Below are 26,747 nucleotides of genomic sequence, written 5' to 3'. Positions count from 1 at the left end.
TCAAGTCCAGGGGCAGATGGATGGCTCAGTGAATTGAGAGCCAGGCTAAGAGATGGGAGGTCCTAGGTTCAAATCTGGCCTCGGACACTTCCCAGCTGTATGCCCCTGGACAAGTAACTTAACCCCCATTGCCCACCCTTACCACTCTTCTGCCTTGGAGCCAATACACAGTATTGATTCTAAGACAAAAGGTAAGGGTTTTGTTTGTTTTTTAAAGAAAAAACAAAACAAAACTCTAAGTTCTGGACATTTTTCCTGAGATGCCCAGATTCTACTTTCATACTGCTAGAAGTTATTGCCTAGGACAGTGATGGGCAAACTATGGCCCTAGGGCCAGATGCAGCCCCCTGAAATGTTCTATCTAGCTGAGTGACATTATTCCTAATCTGACGAATACATTGAGTAGGATGCAATACAATGAAACTTCGAAAGAGTTGCCTTAGACTGACAGATGAGCATTTCCTTTCCTTTGGCCCCCCTCTTTAAAAAGTTTGCCCATCACTGACCTAGGAGATAATTGACATCCTCGTCTGGTGTTAGTTCTCAATCAATCAGTAAAATTTATTAAGCACCTACTATTGGCTAGGCACCGTGCTAAACTCTGGAGATTAAAAAAAAAGAGAGAGAGGCAAAAGACAGTCCCTGATCTCAAATAGCTTACAATCTAATTGGGGAGGCAACAAAGCGAATTCTATACAGAGTAATTAGAAAATCTTTACCAGAGAGAAGATATTGGAATTAAGAGGGGTTGGGGAAGGCTTCCTGCAGAAGGGACTCTGTGCCCTATATGCACCTCTTCCCTGCTATACATTCTCCTTCTGGAGGTCTGGAAGATCTTGACTTGATTTGTAAAATGTCAAAAATGATTATCTGGGTGATTTTTATGAGTTTTTTTGTTTCTATTTGTCTTCAACAGAGAGATGGACTTCCCACCTCTCCCTTTCCCCCTTTTACTTTATGGAGGTCTCTAGGGATCTAAGTAAAAGTATGACCACACTTTAGTCAGAAGAAGTGATCTTGAGAAGTTTTGTGTAAATTCAATTCTGTTACTTGGTCATTTCAGAAATAGCCAATCTTCCATTCAGATTGCTCTTCAGTGGCCCAGGACTCCTAGCACTTAACAAAACTTTAGGTCTCTTTTCTTGTCTTCCTCTTAATTCCTCCTCCTCTTCCCTTAATCAGCCAACTAGTTAGTGATCTATCATCAAATAAGAGAGTTTTCTATTTAAAGGAACATTGACTGGCCTCAGACACTTTCTAGCTGTGAAACCTTGGGCAAGCCACTTAACCTTAATTGCCGAACTCCTGCCACTCTTCTGTCTTAGAATTGATAACAAAGATAGAAGGCAAAGATTAAAAATCATTTAATTAAAAATAAAAGAGTATAAGAGCGTGACTTTCAATAAAGCAATGTCCTTCTATAATGTTGAATATCACCCTTTCTCTACAAAAGGTTTATTTTTTTTAAGTTCTGGTTTTTATGTATCAATTTTTCTTAAAATAGAGCCTACCTGAGAATGAAGTCAACCCTCCTCTCCTCATCTCCCTCAACCCTTGCCGCTAGTAACCCTGGTTGATGGCAGCTTTTCCCAAGTAGGCATTTGCTTTTTTTGAAGCCTCTCTTAAGCATAGAGGAAACAATTCTTGGCATCTCTAAATTTCTCTAAGATTATAGGCACTGCTAGAGGACCATAAAAAGATCTGGTCTAACTCCCATAATTTACCAAAGAGAAAACTGATACCTAGAAATAAGAAGTAACTTGCCCAAGGTTACACAATTTAAGAACTGGAACCACTTGGAATCTCTTGATTTCCAGTCCAGCATTCAGTAACTCAGTCAGGCTCTTGGTAGGTACCACTTGAGTATTCATTGACGTGACCATATTACTAGAAGTTTCTTTGGGTAATATTGAAAGATTCCTCAGATAGGAGAAAAATAAGTCTTGTCTTTGGAACATTTAGAGGCAGGGGAGATTCAGTGGTACCAGCCATCTCAGGAGCCCATGAGTGCCACACAGGGCTGGGCAGGCCAAGCTATGTTGGCATTGTTCTGGTCAGCTTGCTGTCCTCCATTCAGAGAGCTTTTGTCGGCTCTGACTTCACTGTGGCTACAGTAGCTACAGAAACCCAAAGTTTTACCGCAACGGAGAGAGAACAAGTGCCCTTTCTCTAAAGTCTGCTGTTCATAAAAGCGCAGCTTGAACAGTGGAAATTCTGACTTATCTCAGATACTAAGGAGACTTTTATAGTTTCAAGTAGCTCGGGGGTTATATTTTAAAAGTTGAATTTCATCACATGTTTTAAGTTTGGGGGGGAAAAAAGAGACATGATATTTTTAGCCAAAAAAAGCTTTTTTTTTTTTTTTTTGGTCCTTTTTCCAATTTTTTTCTTTTGCTTCCTCTCCCAACCCCCCTTCCTTCCCCAAACAGATGTTTCATCTCATTCCTATCCAAGCCTCAAAGCAGAGAATGGCCATCAACTCTCTACTTTCAAGGAGGAAAAAAAGAATGAAATTCATTTGTTTGAAGAGTATTATTTTTTCCCCATTCTTTTGCCCCCATACACCTGGTCTGGGTGTAAAAGCTGCTGACAGAAAATTGCAGTTGGGTAGGAAAGAAATAGAAGAAGGGAGGCAGTTCTATTTAGAGGGAGCCACTGGATTTGAGTGGTTCCTGGAGGGGTGGGCACCTTGATCTTGAACAGAATAAGAGCTTCAGATTTTTTTAGAAGGGACAGGAAAACTTTGCTTTTGTATGGGAGGGAAATGATGCCTAGGAGTACCTCCAGAGTCTCTCTCTGCCTCTGCCTTTCTCTTTTTCTGAGTCTGTCTCTCTTCCTCTCTTATTCCTTCTCCCTCTTCTTCCTCCTTTCATCTCTCTCTCTCCTGCTCCCTCTGTTGCCCAGGTTAGAAGTACAGTGGTCAATTTTGGGCTGTAAAACAGGGAAGTTTTGAGGTACTCCATTTCTGATTTGGGCCAGTTGACCTATCCTTTGGTAGTTTGGTGGTCCACCAAATACAGGAGCTGGCCATAATAGAGTTAGACAATGCAGAAGGCAAACTACTTAATTTTACTGCAACTCAGAACTGAGCTCAAGCTATCCACCAGCCTTAGCCTTCCGAGGATCCAGGATGATAGGTATGTGCCACTGTACCTGCTGAGTGCCTAAATTTTCAGTTGGAATTTAGGTGGTATTCTGGATTCAAGTTCTGTGTGGGACTTGTAAGGTATAAAAAAAGTAATACCCTCAGAAATTTAAATTTGATAGGATTTTTTATTTTGATATTTAAATAAACAAATAAATTCAAATATTTAATTATTGTTAATCAATTAATTAATAACTAATATCTAATCCATTAATGTGATCAATTGATATTTAATATTTAAATAATTCTAAATAAATAAATAAATGAGTGATGAAGTTTAATGCTGAGAAAGGGTTTTTTCTACTCAGTGAGCAGAGGAAAGAGCCAGAGCCCCAGCCACCTCCTATGCTTGAGCCCAAGCCCTACCAAAACCAAAAGCCCCTCCCACATGGCTTTTTGAAAATTTATATCCAAACCCTATGCCAAGACACAACACCAGAGGCACCCTAGGAAGAGTAAAGGATGCTGGGGAATGAAGTTCCCAGTGTACAAAATTTTTTAAATACACAGACTTTATCTGTAGGATAGTATTAGTACTGGGAAGGTTACCTAGACAAAAAATATCTTTTCCTCTAATGCCTTGAAGTTCACAGTTAGGGGTATATTAGCAACCTTTCCAGCATCCCTTGGAACAGAAGAGGGAGAGTGAGAAAAGGAGAGATAGAGAGAATCTGAGAATCTATTCTCCTGTACAACTATGGAGGTAAAAGAGGATGTCAAAGTAGAGATCCAAGAAAACCTCTGTCTTAAAGTCCTATTTGTTACGGGTTAAATTAAGTCACATGGTACAGTCATGTCTTTTCTTCCTAAGATCCAGGCCTTCTTCTTAGTGTTGCCTCCAGGTTTAAGGCAGCATCTCATCTCAGCACCAAGTTCTGTCATCTCTGAAGGTCAATCAAGAGGGTGCCTTTTTTGTTTTTATAGAGTTTTGGATAGAAGCGGCATGCCTTATTAATGAACAAAAAGCTGGTTACATCATCCAGATGATATGACTTGCTGAGCACCAGTTTTGAAACAAAGAGGTCTTTGCCTTATTTTTTTTAACCCTTACCTTCTATTTTAAAACCAATACTAATTATCGATTCCAGGGCAGAAGAGCAGTCCAGGGTCATACAGCTAGGGAGGACAGATTTGAACCTAGAATTTCCCCTCTCTAGGCCTATTTCTCAATCCACTGAGCTACCTAGCTGCCCCTTTCTGCCCTATTAATAAACCAAAAACTGGCCCCTCAGTAATAGGTAATTATTCTTTCATGAGACTGTGTTCCAAATTGGTGCTGAGTAAGTGAGGGTAGATGTCATTCTCTGCCCTGTCCATTCTAAGTATCCTGAAGGTAACTCCATTTGTTAATAGTCAGACTGGTAACAGACTACACATCAGAGCTGCTCCCCACTAGTACCATGCTGCCTCATGGGGCTCCCCCCATTATTTTGGCCATCCCAGCTAGAAGGTGCTAATGTCAACTGCTTACATGCAGAATCTCTTGCTTTTGGGGTTCAGTTTCTATGGAATTCGGACCTCTACTTACTTTCTCTGGGCCTCAGTTTCCTCCTTTTAAAAATGAATGGGACAGGATGATATGACCCTCCTTTCAAGTCCTTCCTAGCTCTGACCTATGATTCAGTCTGTGTATAGTGAACTCTTTATTATCTAGAAAAGTGGGTTAAAACAAGAGTGAGCAGTCCAAAGTAGCGCATGATCCAAGAGACCATTCTGTTCAGCTTGGCATGTGTCGTAAGCTTTTAGTCACTGTTGGCAATAGGCTTACCTTCCTAATTATGTTTGGCTCAGACATATGTTAAAATTAGTCTTTATTTGCTCTGCCAGCTGATAATGGAAGGTAGTTATTCAGAAGTGTTCTGAATAAAAGTGGTATGTCAGCCTAGGACTAAAAAGTTTTTAGTTGATAATAAGCCACGTGCCCCATACATGTGATGGCTAGCATCCAAACACCAGACCCAAAAATCTAACTCATATTAAATCTTACAAAGGGATTATTGGCTAACTAATTGGGCTGAGAAGAGGCCTTGCCCATGCACTGACCTCCCTGACTCCTTTAAATCCCAAGTAAGATCTTATCTTCTACAGGAATCCTCCCCCAGCTCCTCTTAATTCTAGACCCTTCCCTCTAATAATGATTTCCTATTTTTCCTGCATATCATTTGTTTTGTATATATTTGTTTGCACTGCACTGTATCTCTACCCTTAAATTGGAAGCTCCTTGAGAGCAGGGACTATGTTTTGCCTCTTGCCTACCCAGCAATTAACACAGAACCTGCACAGAGTAGATCCTTAATAAATGGTTATTGATTGATGGATGGATGCAGTTGAAATATAGTTGTTGTTGTTTGTAAGTGGTGCTAATTTAGCAATAACTGTTTCCAAAATTTAGACTATTCTTTCTAAAGTGATTCATTGGCCAATCTTCAGTGGATATTATTGGGATTCGTTGAATAACGCTGACATTGGCCAACTTTTGGATTTTACACTCAACAAGTAGTTTGTGTTCATTTCAGAATTGACCGATTTCCTCTTCAGCCTCAGAGGATCATACATTGATTGGCCATCAATGATGTACCCAGCACCATGCAATAGGAGATATTTAGGAGAAACAGAAATGTAGCCCCTCTACTTCAGGGATATACAGTCTAGCTGAGGAGATGTGACATTCAAGAATTATAAGAAAAAGTATATAATAAAACCAGAATATGGAGTTTAGATTTTAAGTGTCGTTGGAGAATGGAAAGAGGTATGTCACTTAGGATCACCAGAGAAGGTTTCATGAATGAGGCTGGGTTCAAGCTAGACATGAACCTCCAAAAAGTGTGTATAGGGGGTGTTCCCAGGAGTAATTTTCCCCCTGGGATTCACTTTAGTGGATGGTATTCCAAGAGCATAGTGAAGGGGAAGGCCACTGAAGTTGTTTGAGTAGCAGTATTCCCTGTTGATGGTGGTAGCCATCTGGAGCAAGGGGGAGTCGGTGGGGGTGTAGGAGTCTGTTTTATTTCAACTCACCTCTTTTCCTTCTAGTGCTGTTTGGGTGGCGCCAGCTGTCAACAGCTTGAGGCCTGGGTGGGCTGTGTGCCATCCCAGTCTCAAACTCCCAGGGCAGATAATGCTATTAGACAGGGTGAATGGTCCATGTGAAGGTGACAATTTACACTCAGATTGTGTTCTCTTCAAAATTAAGTGATAATGTCTCTCATAGCATATTGCATCCCAATAATGTGCCTTCTGTTATGTCTGGGGATAGGAGTTGCAGCCCACCACTGCAGGTATTAGCTTCAACTCTCCATAGCGGAAGCTCTGTTATATTTCTTCTTCTTCTTCTTCTTTTTCTTCTTCTCCTTCTCTTCTTTCTTCCCCCTTTTCTTTCCTTCCTTCCTTCTTCCTTTAAAGAAAGGACTGGGGGAAGGGAGAGGGAAGAGGCTGTCTTTGATCTTGCTGAAGGAAAAAAAAAAGTCTGTTCTGTTCAGGCTTTTGGCTAACACAACAAACAGTGTTTAAAATTTAACTTTGCTTAATTAATTAGTAATTCTGTTTAATGTTGTCTGATCTTCATCCAAAAGGTATTTTGAAGCATGAGAACTGAACATCAAAGTGATCTGGGTGAAGATGGTCAAGTAATGCGTTTAATCTGGCAGTTGCTAGGGGTGGAATGAAGCCAGATTGGGAGCTAATGGGAAATAGAGCCCGTAATCTGGTCAGTGTGCATGGTACTGCTTTTTTCATGACTTGAGTGTGAAAAATGACAAAGGGCAGGCTTGGAGAGGGCAGCATGGATGGGGGTGGGATGCCTTACAGATAGCAAGAATTGTCTCTCTCCTGTAATACCTTTTATGCCCATAATTTGGTTAAACAAACAAACCAACTTGATTATAATGCCCGTGTGTGTGTGTGTGTGTGTGTGTGTGTGTGTGTTTAAAGAATTAAATCAATAAACACTGCCATGGCATCCACTGTTTATAGTAATTCCCAAATAGCTGCATCAAGATGTGACCTCCTGGGGCCGGGACATGGGAAGGAGAACATGTGGCAGGGGACGCAAGGAACAGGCAGATAATTGGATCTTCCCCTGGCACCAAACTGTGGATCTGAATGTTATTGTTCCTTGGAAATAATTTGACCTTGTTGGCACCACAGTGAGCTCCAATTAGCAATTTCCAACAGTCTAATGGATGACTTGTCACTTGGCATTGCTGTCTTATGACTGATGGAGCAAGATTAATTCTGTTTCAGGAGAGGTAGGGTTTTTTTTTGTTTTGTTTTGTTTTGTTTTCTTTTTGGTGGGGAGGAGGGTGGTGGTATAGGATTTCTTGTTTTTGTTTGGAATTTATTGGAGGGGAGGGCTGAAGTCAGCATGAAAACATCCTTTCTATATTTTTTGAAATCTCTGTACCCTTTGAACCAGATCAAAATGTTATCTTAATTAAGAAGCAATCCCTTAGAGGGACCAAAATAAATGTCTGGGATGGTTTCAGGATGTTTTCTGTGCCGTTTCTGTCAGGTGTAATTAAGTAATGTAATTTGCCAAGGGACAGGGTGAGAGTGTGAAGTCTCTTCTGGACCCTGCCAGGATTGGGGTCCCTGGGGGAAGGGTAGCAACTTGATCTCTCTCCCTGACCCTGTAGTGAGTGGAAGAGACTGGACTAGTTCCTTCATTGTCTGTCAATCCGTATTTATTAAGCACTTATTATGTTCCAGGCACTGAAATGAGGGTTGGGAATATAAAGAAAGACAGAAACAGCCCCTACCCTCAAGGAGTTTCTTATCCATTGAGGGAAAGAGCGTGAAAATAAATAGGCACATACAAGCTAAATATAGGGTAGATGGAAGGTCACCTTAGGGAGGAAGGCTCTAGCAATGGGAAGGACCAGGGAGTCTCTCCTTTAGAAGGAAATGTTCAGGGGCAACTAGATGGCTCAGTGTATAGAGAGACAGGCCTGGAGATGGGAGGTCCTGGGTTCAAATGTGGCCTCAGATATTTCTTAGCTGTGTGACCTTAGGCAAGTCACTTAACCTCAATTGCCCAGGGCTTCTCATCCTTCTGTCTTGTAACTGATACTTATTGATTCTAAAACAGAAGATAAGGGATTAAAAGAAGAAGTGAATATTTGAACTGTGTTTTGACAGTGGGAAATCAAGGATTTGGAGAAGTGGGGGTGAGGAGGGAAAAGATTCTAGGAATCCAGGACAGCAGATGTGTATGAGGAAAAGTAAATAGGCCAGTGTAGGGACACCATAGTGAGGGGAGGGGAGTAAACTGTAAGAAGACTGAAGAGGTAGGGGGTGACCAGGTTGTGGGAATGTCCTGTTTGCTAGCACCTAGCCAAGGCTGCCCACCCTCCTGGGGACTAGAGTGGTACCCTAGGGCAGATGGACTGTTTGGGTCAATGGATTCAGATCTGATCAGATCAGGCCAGGTTAGTCATCAATTAAGGGTTGGAAAGAGAAGGGACTTTTCACATCTCCAAGTGAAAAGGAAGAGACCAAGAGAACCAGGATTATCTTGTCTCTTGTTTTCTCTCTTCCTTTTTTTTAGGGAGTGGGAGGAGAAGAGGAGGGGAGTGGGAGTAAGGAAAGAGCAATGATAGGGGTTTCTTTCTTTAGGCTTTATCAAAGACAAGTTGAAAGGAGATATTGAACCTGAAGGTAGTTTGCTGATAACTTTCTTTTGAACTTTGAGTTTGGTTTAGATAAGCATGGGAGGCTTGCATCTCTAGCCAGGACCTCTTCGGAGTTAAGCTAAGCGGGTGCTTTGAAGACTGAGCCCTCATCTTTTTTTTTTTTTTTTTTTTTTTTTTTTTAAGGATGGGGATTGTTGAGGGAGGGGACTTTGAAGCTTAAAAAAATTGTTTGCATTTTAACTTGCTGCTTGTCAAGATGGAGCCAGTGTCTCAGTGTGAGAGTCACTTAAGGAAGATTTTTTTTTAAATGAACCCCCCCCCCCCCCACTGTATTTAGAAGGCAAACTGATGCCTTATTATGAGACCAGCCCCACTCCCAGCTGCTGGAATAGGCACATGTAAGCACTTTGGAACATTTGAAGGGTCGCTAATGGATGGCCAGGTTTGTCGGGACTCTCCCCAAGGCTAGAAAAGCTAGGTCTGGAGGAGGATGGAGAGGCCTGGGCAGGGAGCCTGGGCAGGGAGCTTCTGCTCATGACTAGAAGTGAAGCCTGGGGAGGTAGCTGTGGCATTAATCACAAACTCTTGGTGGCTGCATCTCACTAGTTTCATCTATGTGGAGGGTGGATTCGAGATGGTGTAGAGTAGGCAGCCTTATTCAGGCAGATTGGTTTGACTGGCCCCAGGCCATAAGAGAATTACTCAGCCCTCCTCTCACCTGGGACTTTAGGAACTTGGTCCAGTAACCCCAATTCCTTCCCAGGTATCCTGCATTGCTGAACAAATTCAGGCCTGAGGAGGGTGTTGACTGGAGAAGCTAAGGGGGTGAAGGCTGGGAAAGGTATACCTTTGCAACTCAAGAAAACTGCTAAAAGACCGGTCCACCAAAATTCAACAACCTTACACAGTGAAAAGTTCAATTGACTTGGAAATTGATGAATTTTTTTTCATATTTTATACTATTTTTATATTTCACATTTAGTACTATACTATACATATTTATACTATTTTCTCCATTGAGTTATCCCTGATCCTATCCTTACCTCTCCTTACTTAGTGAATAGTTATATTCTCTTCCTTCCCTCCTCTCCCTTGCTTAAACCACACATAGGACTTTGCTTGCCACTTTTCTTATTCATTTTTTTTGGTGTCTGGACCTGTAATTTCATTGAAACAGGAAATTCCCAATGAAGAAATTCTCTCCATTAATATATTTTGATATAGGAAATTCCCAATGAAGAAATCCCCTCTACCAATGTATTTTGACCTGCTTTGCAACTTATATTCTTAGAAAATTGCCTGGGGACCATGAGAGATCAAATGACTTGCCCAGGATCATCTTATCATTTTGGGTCAGTCAAGATTTGAACCCATGTTTTCCTAACTCCTCAGCCAGCTCTATCCACCATACCGTGCTGTGTTGCCCTTTGCTTCTAGTATACATATAGAATTGTAGCTATTTGTTAACTATATAATCTAACTGAGGGCAAGGACTAGATCTTATTTATTTTATCTACTTACCTACTGATAGATAATTAGTGTCCTTCAACTAAGCCCGGTCACCTAACACAGAATCCCAAAGGAACTTGCGACTTCAGTATGATGAAGCCCTACAGGGACAAATTTAGGGGTAGAATGTGACAGTTTCTTCCTTTGGTTATTTTTTGTCTCGTCATTTGCATTGCCCAATCCACAAATTTATATTAAGTTTTTAAGAAGAGTTGGGGTTTGCACTTGGGCTCAGGGTCTCCAGCTGGACCCTTGCTTTGGTCTATTTTAGAGATACATTGCTTTTGAACACTAAGGAATTATGGGTGCCTGCTGCCTCTTCCCCAGGGTGTGAAGAGAAAGATGCCTTATGTCACACCTGCCCTCCTCCTCCTGCCTTTCCCTTACCCTCCCATCTCATCATAAGACTACTGCTGGATGTATAGGAATATTTCAATTCAATTCAATGGTATTATTTTCCTGCTGCAAATATTCTCATATGTGTACCTGTAACCTGCCTTAATTAGTCAAGAGCCAGGGTACCAGAACCTGGCTCCAACCCATCTGAACTTGGCCACAGGCTAATGTCTACCTACCCTTTCTGGCATTCTTCCGTTCTCTACCCTTTTCCTGACTGTAAGTATACCCAGCTTTAAAGTAACCTAATCTCAAGCTCTAGATTCATACTAATTACAAGGTAAAAAATATGGGTTTACTGAAGGATTTCTGTAAATCACAGGAGGAAATCTCTTTTTTCTATGAAAAATTACTGTCTTGGAGGAAAAAAGTACCCACTGATAGTGTTGTTGTTCATTCATTTCAGTAGTATCTGACTCTTCATGACCCCATTTGGGGTTTTCTTGGCAAAGATATTGGAGTGGTTTGCCATTTTCTTCTCCATCTCACTTTACAGATGAAGAAACTGAGACCAGTAGGGTAAAGTGAAATGTTTAGGGTCATGTGGCTAGTATGTATCTGAAGTCAGATTTGAACTCAGGAAGGTGAGTCTGCCAGGTGTGGCACTCTATCCACTGTGCCACCCAGTTGTACCTGTTCATAGGGTAGCCTATGTGTTTTCTACCCTCCTTAAGATATGATGTGGAATACTATTATGCTCAAAGGAATAATGAACTGGAGGAATTCCATGTGGACTGGAATGACCTCCAGGAATTGATGCAGAGTGAAAGGAGCAGATTCAGGAGAACATTGTACACACTGTGGTACAATTGAACATGATGGACTTCTCTACTAGCAGCAATGCAATGATCCAGAGCAAGGCTGAGGGACTTATGAGAAACAAAACTAGCCACATTCAGAGGAAGAACTGTGGGAGGGGAAACACAGAAGAAAAACAACTGCTTGAACACATGGGCTGACAGGGCTATTATTGGGGATGAAGACACTAAAAGATAACTCTAGTCCAACTATCAATAATATGGAATTAGGTCTTAATCAATGATACATGTAAAACCCAGTGGAATTGTGCATCAGCTAAGGAGGGTTAGGGGGGTTTGGAGGAGAGGGAAAGAACATAAAACATGTAACTATGGGAAAATATTCAAAATAAAAATAAAAAATAATAATTAAAAAAGATATGATGTATTTGATGAATGACTTTGTGTGATGTAATGCATCTAATACCTCTATCCTTATTATAGAAAATGGTCCTTGTTTGGCATGGCAATCCATGGAAGGGGTTTGCATCGTTCTTCCCATTGCATGGATAGCACCTTTCTTCTGAGTTATTCCATTTTACTCTGTGTATATAAACTACATGTATATAGTTGTATGCATTTTTGTTTCTCCCATTAGAATGTGAGCAACTTGAGGGCAGGGACTATGTTGAACTTTCTTTGTATCCTCAGTATTTATTTAGCATGATGACTGCTACATGATTCCAAGTGATTCACAAGTGCTTGTTGACAGACAGCATCCCTTTTTATATTTTGTCATGAGAAAGCAGATGGGTATGTCAGTCATCATGGGGTGTCCTGAGGGGTACCAGTTTGTCCCCAGTCTTTGTGGGCACTTCCAGTGTATGATGAAAAGTGTACTAGGCTTGGAGACAGGAAACCAGAATAGAAGAAAAAACAGTTTGGTTCCAAGAGGGCAGTGTGGTACAGAAGGGAAGACACTGACCAGAGTCAGAAAGCTTCACTCCTGACTACCCTTGTGATCCTGGGCAAGTTATTTCCCTTTGTAGGCTTCAATTTCCTAATCTATAAAATGAGAGGGTAGGATTAGCTGACACATAAAATCCCTTGAAAGTCTAAAATCCCGTTTTATCTTCCTCTCTTTTTGACCATGAGAGTTACTTTACCTTCTGAGCTTGTGCCTTTTTTTGGGTTGTTGTGGAGAAAGCAATTTTTAACTTAGGGTTAAACCTAAGGGTTTTAAGAAAAGCAATTTTTAACCTCAAAGCCCTATCTTGATATGAATCATCGTGATCAGCTTTATGACTATCATGACAGAATTGTATATTTGTGGCTAATCTAGGCAGCCTGCCATTTTCTAGTTCCCCAGAAATATCGATCTTCCCTTAGTAGTCCATAGGAGATGTGTCATGCCTGTGTGACCTTTGGTAAGTCACATAGGTGAGATCAGTCCTGTGGAACTTCCTAAAGAAACTTATCCTCTGAGCTCCTTGAAGGGTATGGTAGGATCTGGGACTGGGGAATCTGAAGACTTGGCTTTTAGGGTTGGTATGGCTATTAACTAGTTGTGTGACCTTGGACAGTTCACTTGCTAATTCTTTGCACTCAGTGTCCTCATCTGTAAAATTGGAATAATGATTGCTGCCTGTCTTGTTGAGATTGTGAGAAGGAAAAGAGGTGGTGTTTTGTGGGGAAAAAAAACCAAGCATTTTTCAAATGTAATGTGGGATTGGTTGTAGATGAGACAGATAATATTTAATAATAGTGGCTATTATTAAATATTACATTATGTATCTTATCATATATTATAACAATACATGTTATATATTATTATATTTTATTGTAATAAGGAACTGTTAAGGATCTCCTATGTATCTGGCATCATGCTGGGGATACAGAGAAAGACAAAAGGCAGTTTCTGCTCTCAAAGATCTCACAGTTTAGTGGAAGAGGCAATGTGAGGACAAATATTCTGTGGAAGGAAAGCACTGAGATTAAGGAAGATCAGATAACAGGCATCAAAATTTTTGGCACATTGTGCTACCATGGGCATCATTTTAGATGTGCTGGCAACTAAATCCTTACGTGGCTGCTGTGATTTTGGTGTGGAGAAGATAAAAGGATGGTGTGGCATCTGAGACATGTGATTTGTGGGAGAAAGCTTTGGTGCCTTCCTATGACCTCATTTAGACTGGTCATATGTACAATGACATCAATATGAGGTCATCAGGCTCTCCCACCCATCCTCCCATTCTGTCTTAAAAGGAACTATCTACGCACAGAGGGAAAAGGATGGTCTGTAGCCAAAAGGACAGCAAGTGCCCTGGGTGAAGGGTGAGTCAATGACAAGGCTCTTCTGGCATGGAGTCCTTCCAGCTTGCTCAAGATATGCATTGTGTGTTGTGTGTGTCTGTGTTCATATGCGCCCACACTTTCCCCTAACACTGTTGAACTCTGTGAGTCCCTGCCCTCCCCCACAGATATGAATTATACATTGATCTGTGAAGAGGCTGTGTATTTTGTAAAGCCCTTCTCTTTTGCTGGCCTTAGGCATTTGTAAGTAGGTTATTTCCTGTTGCCTCTGGGCAATCGAGGCTGAAAAGGTCTATCTCCCCTCTCTCCCTTGACTCTCCCTCTAACTGTACTACAGAGGTCCATCTCTATTGTAGATTCTCTTGTGATTCCAAGTCGAGTCTATCTAGAAACTTGGAGTGGTTGGGAATAAGTGGAGACAGGGCCTATTAAAAGCTTAGTTCTTTAGGATGTGATGCTGGGAGATAGTGGTTTTCTTAAGCAAAATGGGAATGACCCAAGGCATTTTTACAAGCTCACCTTCACTTAGGTAGAGAGGAGCTTCCTGAAGCTCTGAGAAATCACAGCAAGTTAAATCACAACTCACTTGCTGTCAATAGGCATTTATTCAGACACTGTGTGCTAAGCCCTAGGATACAAAACAAGGTAAAAGACAGTCCTTGCCCTTGAGGAGCTTACAATCAAATGGGGGAGAGAATATATAGATAACTGTGTACAAACATGCTATTTTTAGGATAAATTAGAAATAATGAGCAAAAGGAAGGCACTGGAATTCGGAGAAGATCAGGAAAGACTTCATGTAGAAAGTGAGATTTTAGCTGGTAGTTGAAGAAGGCCAGAAGGCAAAAATGAGGAGAAACATTCCAGGCATGGGGGATAACCCAAGAAAATATCTAGAGCTGAAAGATGGATTGTCTTGTTTGAAGAACTGCAAGGAGGCTAGTGTCCCTGGAACACAGAATATATGTAACCTTAGATTAGTTACTTCATTTTTCTGGGACTGGAATTTTTCCTTTGTAAAATAAATGTCGGACTAGCTGATCTTTTTTTTTTTTTTTAAATCATTGTCTTCTGTCTTTAGAATCAATACTTTAGAATCAATAAGTGTTGGTTCCAAGGCAGAAGAGAGGTAAGGGTGAGGCAAGTGGGGTTAAGTGATTTTCCCAGGGTCACACAGCTATGATGTATCTGAGGTCATATTTGATTTCAGACCTTCCCATCTCTAAGTCCGGTTCTTTAACCATCAAACCACCTAGCTGCCCCCTGATCTTTAAGATCTTTGCCACCTAAAAATCCTATGATCTTATGAAAATGAGAAATAGAGATAGAAATATCCCAGCAATTGAACAGGAATCAATGGACAGTATCACAGGCATGATTAGGTATTCCTGAACTGTGATCTTGCAGAATCCAGCTTCCCTCTGTTTTCCAGTCAGTATATGGATTTCACAGCATATACAACTCTTCTGAGAGTCTCCTTGTCATTTTTTTTTCTCTTACCAATACCTTTGCAGTGTCTTTGCCTCCTGAGAAGACAGATGGGCCAGGGAGTGGAGATGAAAAGAAGGCCGAGAAAGACAGTGAATCTTGCCCCAGCTCCAAGAAACAGCTGAAATTTGAAGTAAGTTTCCTGTTCCCTGGGGACTGGGCTGAGGCATAGGCTTAGGGTTTGGTTCCAGGAAAGAACCTCCTTGTTCTTACTTCAATATGCATGCGAAAGAGGGGAGCTCTTGCCAATCCAAACCATTAGAGAGACCAGTCTATTACCTCTGCTGTTACCCTTTTAAATTGTTTCCTCAAAGCTCCCTCTTCTGCCAAGTTATTAGAGACTTTTCATTAGTTTGTGAGAGCTTTCTGACATGGTTTAAACTTTCCAAATGAAAAAAAAAAATCAAATTTCCTATACATTTACTCTTGGCCCCCAGACACCATTGGACACTGATTTTTACCTAAAGTATTTCCTTATTAGATAGATACTAGAGGGAGCACTATTAAACAGAAAGCACAAAATCTCAGCATTGGAAAGGATACCAAAATCCAACTGGTCCAACCTATACCTGAACAAGGATCCCTTTCTGCAACCCCTCCACAAATGGTTACTCCTCCTTTGCATAAGATGGAGAACCCATTAACTGTTATTGACTTCATAAAGATGACTTTCAAGTTTCAATGAACAATCCAAATCCCTTTCCAGAATTCCAGTTCTACACTGCCAGCTGCTTGCTGGACAGCTCCACCTGAGTATCTCTTAGTCATCTCAAACTTAATATGTCTAAAACAGAATTCACCTTCTAATTCCTCCAAATTTCTATCCTTTGAGTCATCCAGGATTTAAACCTTGATATCATTGTCGACTCCTCCTTCCCCTTTATCTCAATCTCACATATCCACTTTGTTGCCAAATATTTTCCATTTTGAGGCCATATTTCTCTAATGTAGCCCCTTTTCTTCACTTAGAAGGCCCTTTCTTTAATTGAGACCCTTTCCATATCTCCTTCTTTAGTCTCATAATTGGTCTTTCTGCTCCCAGACTTCCTCCTTTCTAGGCCATCTTCTGCACTACTGCCAAACTCATCTTCCCAAAACCTAGGTCTGATGATGTCACTCCTCTGTTCAAGAACCTTCAGTGGTAGTATGGTGCCATGGAAAAAGTGCTGGAGTGTAAGGGCTTGGTCCATTTTGACTGTGCTACTCTGTTACATTGGGAAAATTAGTTCCCCTCTCCAAGTCTCAGTTTGTTTCCATCTGGGAAAGGAGCGGATGGAATTTCATAATCTTTGAGATTTCTTTTAGCTTAGATTCTTTGAAATGAATTAAGGAATAATAAGAATAAACAATTCTTGGAAAGTCTGACTTTTCACCCAAATACATTTATTTATTACTATATTGATTTAAATGGAAATGAGTTTTCATTATCTTGACAGATTGATTCCAGCAAGAATAAGAAGGCACATCATCACTCTGTAAAATGAACACTTTGCCTTTTCATTGTCATCAGTTCATTTGCTACTAATTCAAATCCTTCTTCTTACAGATCTCCTGATTTAAGCACTACCTAGTTTCCTTTGAGTTTGTGTTTGATATGAGATTTAGGAGAGGACAGTCAGGAGGAGAATTCTTGGTATTTTTTTTCTCCCCGGAATGCCAGAGTAAATGACCCTACTTTGGTTTTTTTAGTGGCCATCCAGGTGATGGCTTCATTTTTATCTCTTAGTTGTTTTTTAAGTTATGTCTGAGTCTTCGTGACCCTTTTTTAGGGTTTTCTTGACAAAGATCCTGAAGTAGTTTGCCATTTCCTTCTCCAGCTGGTTTCAAAGATGAAGAAACAGAAGCAAATAGGGTTAAGTGACTTGCCCAAGGCCACCAAATTTGAATTTAGATCTTCCTGACTCTAGGTCTTGCACTCTCTCTACTGTACCTTGGTGTCCCTTGAGCCTTGGAAGGGGATGATGTGGCTAAGAATAATGGAGCTAGAGGTAGCTTTAAATTTAAATATTTTATTTTTTTGAAAAATTTCCCATGGTTACATGATTCATGTTTTTACTTTCCCCCTCACCCCCACTTCACCCCTCCCACATCCAGTGCACATTTCCATTGGTTTTAACATGTGTCATCAATCAAGACTTAGAGGTAGCTTTAAACTTTTCTTTATAGCCTACATTCTCAGTTCCTTTGCCTTCCTCACTATCTCCCCTCACCCCCACATCCAAACAATTGTCAAGTCTTGTTCACTGACCAAGGATTTTAGAAGTTGTTTTCTGGCACGTGGAGAGGAGAGGTTTCATCTGTTTAATGAAATGAGAGAATATTTGTAAAGCACATAGCACAGCGCCTGGCACAGAGTATGCTTATTCTCTTCCTTTCCTTTCCCCCAGTTTGGCTCAGATTACTTGAAACTTGATAGATTGTGCCCATTGTCAAAGAACCTCACCAAAGTTAGCTAGCTGCCTCTGCAGACTCCCCCATTATCCACCAGGCACCGCCCGGGGTCACTGGGAGAGGGAAGCCTTGTTCAGCTGGTCGGGGCATGTGGGCTGTTAACATGTGGCGAGAAATCAAGCGCAGATAAGTAGATGTTCTGTTCCCAAACCCCCTCTTTCTACTCCATCACATCAAAGCATCCTCGACACATAGGCTCAGAGGGGCTGGGAAAACAGGTAAACGGATTCATTTTACGATGAGGTAGAAGGGAAGAAGCAAATGGCAAGTGTGTACGTTTGGAGGAGGGGAGGGCGGGATGGGCAGGGTTCTCTCTCCGAGGTGTGTGTATGCACAGAGCGTGTTGTGTAACATGAAACGATGCATCTGGGAGCGGAGCTGGGACACTTGGCACTTATCAGATGGGCTTGTTACAACTGAGGGAAGGCTGCCTTTGAACTCAGCATGGGATGGGGGGGACCGCTAACTGCTGTAGGGAATTGGTTTCAAGTCAGCAGGAGAAGCCAGGTATTCCAGAGTCTGCTTTCTCTCGTGCGTTCTCTCAGAAGCTGTTTGAAGCTGTTTATTTTCCCCTCTGTTGGGTAGTTTTGCCTGTTGACTCCGCTGTGCTTGGAGAGAGCTGGGGTGACAAAGGTTTGGGATTTTATTTGGGGTGGAGGAGGGAAGCCAGTGCGAAGAAGAAGGTAGAACGAGAGTAGTTTCCATTCATATCACCGTAGCCACTCATTCATGTTTTTAATCATTCATTTGACAAACCCATACCATTAGGCATTAAGAGGACACCAAAATGAATAAAGAATGGTCCTTGTCCTCAAGGAACTTTTATGATTGTAGGAAATTTAAGAGCTTTTTTTTTTTTTTTTTTCATTTTTATATAACGTGAATTGGAAGGGACTCTTTTGGTCATCTGGTGTAGCATCCCACCTCGTAGAGGTGCCTCCTGCTACAAGTCCCTAGCAGGATGCAGCTGTTACTTGAAAATATTTAGGAAGACAAGAGAAGGCAAGAAAGGAGAGGAGAAGAGAGAAGATCATTTATATCATATCATACATATTTTATCTAATATAATATATTGTATATGCAATAATATATATCATGTGATATATTATATATAATATAAATAGACTATATAAGATGAAGTAGCCCATTCCATTGTTAGACATTTCTGTAGTATACATACTGAGCCCAGACTTTCCTCCCTGTAATTTCAGCCCTCTGGTCATAGTTCTGCCCAGTTCAAGCCACATAGAAGTTGGATCCTTTTTCACATGAGAGCTTATCACATATTTGAAGACAGAGATCCCAGTTTCCTCATTTATAAAATGATGTTGGACTGAATGATCTCTTAAATACAGGGTGTTTGGAGCAGCTAATTGGCACAGTGATAGAGTGTAGGGTCTGGAGTCAGGAAGACCTGAATTCAAATCCAGCCTTACATTCTTACTAGCTGTGCGACTAGGCAAGTTCTCTTAACTGTTTGCCTCAGTTTGTTCATCTGTAAAATGAGCTGGAGAAGGACCTGACAAACTCTTTGATATCTTCGCTGAGAACACCCATAGAATTGGATTTGACTGTACCATCACCACAACAAAGTATAAAATATATCACTTCTGTTCCCCACAACTACCCCCAGGATCCTTTATCTCCTGCAGCTTACTTTTTGAGGAGATCTGGATTCAAATCCTGTCTCAGATGTTTAGTAGTTCTGTGACCCTAGCAAATCATTTTAACCTCTCTATCTTGAGTTTCCTCTCTGTAAAATGGGTTAATAATAGCATCTTCCTCAAGGTTCTTGTGAGAATCAAATGAGATAAGGTATTTTAAAAGGTAGGGATAGGGGTTGGACTTTTAATTTCATTGATATAGAGATTCTTTCTCACCAATGAAGGCAGGTCAGTGTTTTTTCTGTAATTTAGTTTTAATTAATTGCCTAGAGCCTTCAGAGAGTACAAGTAAGAGGCTGTGGGTGACCTAGCCAATATGTCAGAAGTGTAATAAATTAAAGTCGGATTTTCTTGATTCTTGTAGTAGTTGCCTCTATCCATTGTATCCTGCTCCCTCTCCTTGAGATATATAAAGTTCTTTGTAAACCTTGAAATGCTATCTACATGTAAGCTTTTATTACTATTATTCATATTACCCAGACTAATCACCCCCAGTTTTTGTTTAGATGTCCCCAGTTTTGTCTGTTTTTTCTCTTTTGAAAAATTGTTTTTGTCTTTTATTTTATTTTTATTCATGTATTTATTTTTTGACTATTTTATTTTTTACGTATTTATTTTTTTTTCTCTTTTAAAAATTATTTTTTTAAGTTGCAACCGAGGGTTTAGGTGATGATGGGCAGAATTCCAATGAAAGGACAAGTGATGACGCCCTTGCTATCCCAGCTTATATCTCTGGAGCATCACATGGTTCAGGGCTATGTAACCACTTTCTATCTTTCCCTCAGGAGTTACAGTGTGATGTTTCAGTAGAGGAAGACAATCGGCAAGAATGGACCTTCACGCTATATGACTTTGATAACAACGGCAAAGTCACTCGAGAGGTAAGAGGGAATGTCATGCTCTGAGCTTCCCTAGATTTGTCCTGTCACTTCTGCCTCTCAAGACAAGCTTTACCCCTCTTCTGTAAATCAAAGCAGTGCCTTCTATGGAGCTAAGCCTTCCTATAAGCTTGTCCTGCTTCTAGAATTCCCACTGAAGCCCTGAATTTCTTTTCAACAAGGAAAATCCTCTTGACTGGAAGAGGACTGAATGTAGTGGGGAAAGGGACTCTTTTAGAACCTTAGGAAGAACTAGAAACAGTGGCCTTTCCAGACTTTTCAGGAGTTAGGGCTATTAGTTCCAGCTTCTTTAGTAATTCAGAGTTCTGGATAAAGTGCAGGTGCTGGGAAGGCTCCCTCCATTGATAAATATTGCAGCATTTTTTGTAACTTAGACAATTCTTATGAGTTGTGGATCAAAAAACATTTACCTTCTGGTGAAAAGCCTTCCTAAATTTTAACTTTTTTTTTTAAACCCTTACCCTTCAGGCAGAATGGTAAGGGCTAGGCTATAAGGGTTAAGTGACTTGCCCCGGATCACACAGCTAGGAAGTGTCTGAAGCCAAGTCAGATCCACTGAGCCACCCAGCTGCCCCCTAAATTTAACTATTATTAATACCCAGCTTGGGTGCTCTTGAGCAGAAGTATCAAACATTTTAGTCCATAGTCCATAGTACTCTTGTGTACAGCTTGGATTGGATTAAAATGCAATTGAAAAATGTTTTTTAAAATAAATAAAAATAGGGGGCAGCTACCTAGCTCAGTGGATTGAGAGCCAGACCCAGAGATATGAGGTCCTGGATTCAAATCTGCCTCAAAATGTCTTAGTTGTGTGATCCTGGGCAAGTCACATAACCCCTGTTGCTTAGTCCTTACCTCTCTTCTCCCTGGGAACCAATACACAGTCTTGATTCTAAGACAGAAGGTAAGGCTTAAAATAAATAAATAAAAATAAAGTATAGATAATATTACATTTTAAAGCTAGATAAATATGGAGCCCATATAAATCCTTTCCTACAGATTAATTCCCCCCATTTCTATGAGTTTGATACCACTAGTCTGGGGAATTAAAGAATCCTCACCATGTTTGCCTGAGTAGAAGGGAGAGCTCAATAAATGTTTATCAAATTGAGGAAAACTAGAGCTGAGAAGTTTTATGACTTGTATACATCCTTAGGAAGGGCTATATGCATGCGCAGAACAGTGGTCTCCTGGCCCAAGACCAGAGATCTTTCTATTGTGCCGGTATAGTAGGGGCCCCTTATCTTTGCTTTTTCCTTCTGAGATTTCAGGGACCTGAGATTTCAACTGAAATACAACAGCTAAGTGCTGGAGGTCCACCCCAGGCAGGGATCTTCTCCACCTTTTGCTTTCACTTTTTTAAAGTTGGGAAGGGAAGCCACTGAGCTGAGGGGCAGGTGCAGGCAGAGAGAGCACATAGACGTGGGGTCAGCAGATGCTGCTTATGTCCCCCGTGTCAGCCATCCGCTATATTACAGATGGTACTGATCACAGTCAAGGAGTGACGATCACATCTGAATTTCTCAGCAGCTTCCTGTTTTCATCCCTAAAGTACCCAGATATAGAGAGCTACCATGACTTCTAACCTATTCCTTAAAAGAACATGAAGTTAGCTGTGTGACCCTGGGCAAGTCACTTAACCCCCATTGCCTAGCCCTTACCACTCTTCTGCCTTGGAGCCAATACACGGTATTGACTCCAAGACAGAAGGTAAGGGTTTATATGTATATATATATATATATATATATATATATAAAGAACATGAAGCTTGGAGTCGGAAGGGACCTTCGAGTTCCTCTAGTCCAGCCCCTTCCCTTTTCAGAGGAGGAAGGAGAGGCACAAGGGCTTCAGTGATGTGATTTGCCCCAGGTCACATAGGTAGTGAGTAAATAGTGGAACTTGTATCTGAAGCCCGGGCTTTGGACTCCAGATCCACGTGTGCTGGCAGCTTTGTCCTTTAGAGGTGCTTGAGTGATAGCCAAAATCCCAGAGCTCAAATCATGGGGTGCTTGGAAGAAAGGGGAAGCTCCTCTCCAGGAAGGACTAGGGAACTGTTCTGAGGATGGGCTGAAACCAGGCTCTTCTCATCTCTTCAGAGCTTCCCCTGAAGCACCACGAAGACCGTATGGTCTCTGTGCCCATTTATATATGCACAAACGCAAACGCAACTATATATGCACTACTTGAGGCTTTGTGGGTTACCAAGTGTTTCATTTGACTGTATTTATAGATGCATAATAGCCACATCCTCTCAGGAAAGCTCCACAGTTTAGTGGGATGACTAAGTCCAAGCTTAGAAGTCAGTAGACGTGGGTTTGAGTTCAGGCCCAGACAGTTGGTTTGCAACCTTGGAAACTCAATACAGACATTGATTGATTAATTGTGATCCTTTCAAAGACATTCTGAATGCCACGTACTTTATTATTGGTTCCCCTTTGAGCCCATTTTGATTTATAGAGTGGCCATTCACCACTCAACAGCTAATCCTTTGCCCTGGCACTTTGGGGGATGGGGGCTAATTTATTCTGAAACAAAGGATTCAGCATCTCTAAAATGCCCTTTCATTCTTATTTTCCTTAGCCTTATGCACCTGAATAAGTGGTTCATGCTTAAGTCAGCTAATCAACTAGCATTTTTTAAGTGGCTACTAGGGATCCAAAGAAAGCCAGTATCTGTTCTTAAGGAACTCACAGTCTAATGGGGGAGAGAAGGTAGTTCACTAGAAAGAGTGATTAAGTTAGGAAGCAGAAAGACCTGGGTTCTAAAATCAATTCCACAATTTACTAGTGATGTGACCACCATGAGCAGAAACAGATACAATTGGGGGCAGTTGGGTGGCTCAGTCGATTAAGAGTCAGGCCCAGAGATGGGAGGTCCTAGGTTCAAATCTGGCCTCAAGACACTTCCCAGCTGTGTGACCCTGGGCAAGTCACTTAACCTCCACTGCCTAGCCCTTACCACTCTTCTGTCTTAGAACCAATACCCAGTATTGATTCTAAGAAGGAAGGTAAGGGTTTAAAAAAAAGAAACAGACACAATTGTGACCTGTGTTGCTGGAAGTGGTACCTGATGAAATCCTCCATCTAATGGATTATTAGAATATTCATCTAAGTGCACCCATAACTAGGTTCAGAGAAGGTCTTCACTAGGTTGCCCACGGGGTGATGAATTTATTCTCCCATAGCTACTCATGTAATCTGTCTAATAAGATAGGGAGAACAGCCTAGGGCTTTCCCTCTCAGCCATAGCAAATCATGAATGCTATCGAGTCAGGGAGGGATTTTGACCTGCATTGATGGAGGGAAGAGTTCCCACACCAACGAAGTCACAGACCTTGTAAGTATTAATGCAAATGACCTTGATAAGTTACTTAACCTCTCGGTGACTCTGTTTCCTTCTTTAAAATAGGAATGATAGTCCTTGGCCTGCCTGCCTACCCACAGGGTTGTCATGAGAATCAAATGGGATGATAGATGTAAATACACTTTGAAAATATAAAACACTGCTAATATAAAGGATTATTATTTCACAGAAAGAAGGACCCACTTTTTCTGACAGCCTGTTTTGGGAACTGACAGCCGTGCCATAATTATCTTCAGAGGGATTTTTGTCATTGGACTTTGAATTCCAGATAATTGAGCTGATATGTCTTGAGAGTTTGTGCTGAAGGTTTAAAAAGTGACCCTGCTTCTTGGAGAGCATGCTGTCCCCCCACTGTCCATTTTGACTCAAAGACTGCTGGTCTCTTCTCCTTCTTTCCCCCTGTTGCTGGCTTAGAACATGAAGAGTCCCACTTTTCAACATTTCAGCACCGGAAGATTTTTCTTTTTATTCCTTTTCCGAGCAGACCCTAGGGAAACCTACCAACTGATGTTGCTTTCTGGTTCTAACTATAAGTTCTTCAAAAATATCCTAAGTGATTTTAGAAAATAAAAAAGAAAGGGTTAAAAAAAAAAAGGAGCATCCCTCAGAGTGGACTTTGGAGAAAGGTTGTTTCCTTTTCCTACTGAAGTAGAGGAGGGTGGAGGATTAGTGTCAGGGGAGAACTGGGGCTGGCGTTTCCCTTCATCTATTTTTAGTCCTAAATCCACTCCTCAAATCTGGTTATAAATATACAGTTTCTCTCCATGCTTTTTGGCTATCCCCACACACATTCCTCTGTGCAGGAAAAGAAGGGCTCACACTTCTGTTTCAATCAAGTTTCAGGCAAAGCTTCTTCTGGTCAGGGCTGACTCTCCAGGTCAGAAGAGTTCCTGTTGGTCATTCGTGTGGGTTTCATTGTCTCATTGATATTACAGAGTCGGAGAGTTAGTATCACTCACTCAATTTCTGACAAATATGCCCGAGTGAACAGAAAATCTCATTTTTTATCTGTATAATTTTTTTAAATGAGAATAATCTACACTAGTTATTTTAAACCTATACAAGAGCCACTAAACCAGACATTAGGTTCCCTGTGACCACATTAACAACTATATTCTATTGTATTTATTTTTATTTTTGTTAAATATTTCCCAATTATATTTTAATCTGGTTTGGACATATTTTGGGTGGTATTAGGCTGTGTTGGACATCTCTTATCTGCATGTATACATCAAGACCATGCCATGTTGAATGCGTTTCATTAGGGAATTGGTGGTGGTGGTGGTGGGGCTTTCTCAGCAAAGACACTGGAGTGGTTTGTCACATCCTTCTCTAGCTCAGTTACAGAGAGGAACTGAGGCAAACAGGCTGAGGTGATTTGCCCAGGAACACACAGCTAGGAAGTGTCTGAGGCCAGATTTGAATTCAGCAAGATGAGTCTTCCCAATTCCAAGCTCCACTGTAACCCGTAGCTGCCCAAGGGATTTGGTAGCCTCTTGTAAATGATATTCCCCAATACCTCATATCTTTTATCATCATTCAGTTGATGGAAAAGTATAGAGTAAGGGATAGCAAGCTATTGCCAGTAGGCCAAATCTGGCAGCCTGCAAGCTAAGAATGGTAGCTTGTGGACTGCAAAAATAGGTATTAGCTGAAGACCAGAGATTGCCCATCCCTGGTATAGATAACACCAATATTCCACTGGGCTTATTATTTGTTAAATATAAAAAGCATTTGATTTAATAGTTGTGACTTAAAAGTTCTCCCAACAAAGTGTGAACATAGAGGATAGATCTTTAAGGAACTTCAGAAGCCATCTAGTCCAATTTTCTCATTTCACAGATTAGGAAACTGAGGCTAGCCCAAGATTATACAAGTAGTAAGTATTCAAGGAGGAATTTGAAAGTGGTGCTTCTGAGTCTAGAGCCAACCATCTCATTTTACTGATAAGGAAGATGGGTTTCAGAAAAAGGGAAAGTGACTTGCTTAAGGTCATACAGGTAGTAAGTAGGTAGCTCTTGCATTTTAGTCCAGGTCTTCAGACTTAGATCTACTAAATCTTTTCTAAGAAGAGGCCTCCTCTCATGGAAAAAGTCCAAGACAAGTTGTCTGGTATCTGGCTTTTCATTTTATTCCTCTCATCCTATGCTGTGTGACTTTGGGAACGTTGCTTAATTATACCTAATTTTTCTCCTCTAGAAAACTGAGTAATAATAATAATAATAATAATAATATCTACTTCACAAGAATATTTGAAATTTTCCCCAAGATTATGAGAGAGTAAGTAAACTTTGACTTCAAAAGGAGAGTTTATGAGAACTTGTTTAAAAAAAGAGTAAGGGGGGCAGCTGGGTGGCTCAGTAGATTGAGAGTCAGGCCCAGAGATGGGAGGTCCTAGGTTCAAATCTGGCCTCTGACACTTTCCAGCTGTGTGACTCTGGGCAAGTCATTTAACCCTCATTGCCTAGTCCTTACCACTCTTCTGCCTTGGAGTCAATACAAAGTTTTGATTCTAAGAAGGAAGGTAAGGGTTAAAAAAAAGGAGTAAGAAGGAAAGAGAAATGCCGAAATATACGAAAAGAAAAGAGAGGTAAAGACCAGGCTGGAAGGATAAAATCACCTTAAGGAAAAGAGAGTAAGAAAAAGAGAAAGGAAAAGTTTGAGTGTAGAGTAATGTTGAATTGTTCTATTTCATTAATTGATTTTTAATTAAGAAGGGGACAATTGTTGTTTGATAGTGAGAAAAGAATTGCATATAATATAATATATGGGATATATATATATAATATAATAAATATAATATATAATTAAAATGGGATAAATGATATAAAATGTGAAAACAGAAAATTTAGTAAATTCTACATTAAAACACAAAGTATGGTGTTTTTAGGGAAATTAAATTTGATAAAAATTTATAAGCATCTACTGTGTACAAGACTTTTAAAGGGGGGGCCCTAGGAATACAAAGATGTATATTGCACAGACTCTACTCTCAAGATGTTTAGAGTATAATTGGAGAGGGGAAGAAATGTATTTACAGTATTTAAACAATGTAGGGGCAACTGGGTAGCACAGGGGAGAGAGCACCAGGTTAGGAGACAGGAGGACCTGGGTTCAAATATGACTTCAGATATTTCCTAGCCCTGTGACCCTGG

The 26,747-nt window shown here is 40.8% G+C and overlaps 1 protein-coding gene across 1 annotated transcript in view; it reads left to right on the top strand.

Annotated features, from left to right (window-relative positions):
• The window catches only part of NKD1 (NKD inhibitor of WNT signaling pathway 1), a 129,854-nt gene that overhangs the window by 97,606 nt on the left and 5,501 nt on the right, over positions 1-26,747 (top strand). Inside the window, exons 5-6 of the mRNA XM_044661419.1 lie at positions 15,242-15,348; positions 20,116-20,211. Coding sequence (XP_044517354.1) covers positions 15,242-15,348; positions 20,116-20,211 — 203 coding nt within the window. The remainder of the gene's footprint in view (positions 1-15,241; positions 15,349-20,115; positions 20,212-26,747) is intronic.

The sequence above is a fragment of the Gracilinanus agilis genome, chromosome 2 (assembly GCF_016433145.1).
Source record: "Gracilinanus agilis isolate LMUSP501 chromosome 2, AgileGrace, whole genome shotgun sequence".
Lineage (NCBI taxonomy): Eukaryota > Metazoa > Chordata > Mammalia > Didelphimorphia > Didelphidae > Gracilinanus > Gracilinanus agilis.
This window is presented reverse-complemented; position numbering and strand designations above follow the sequence as displayed.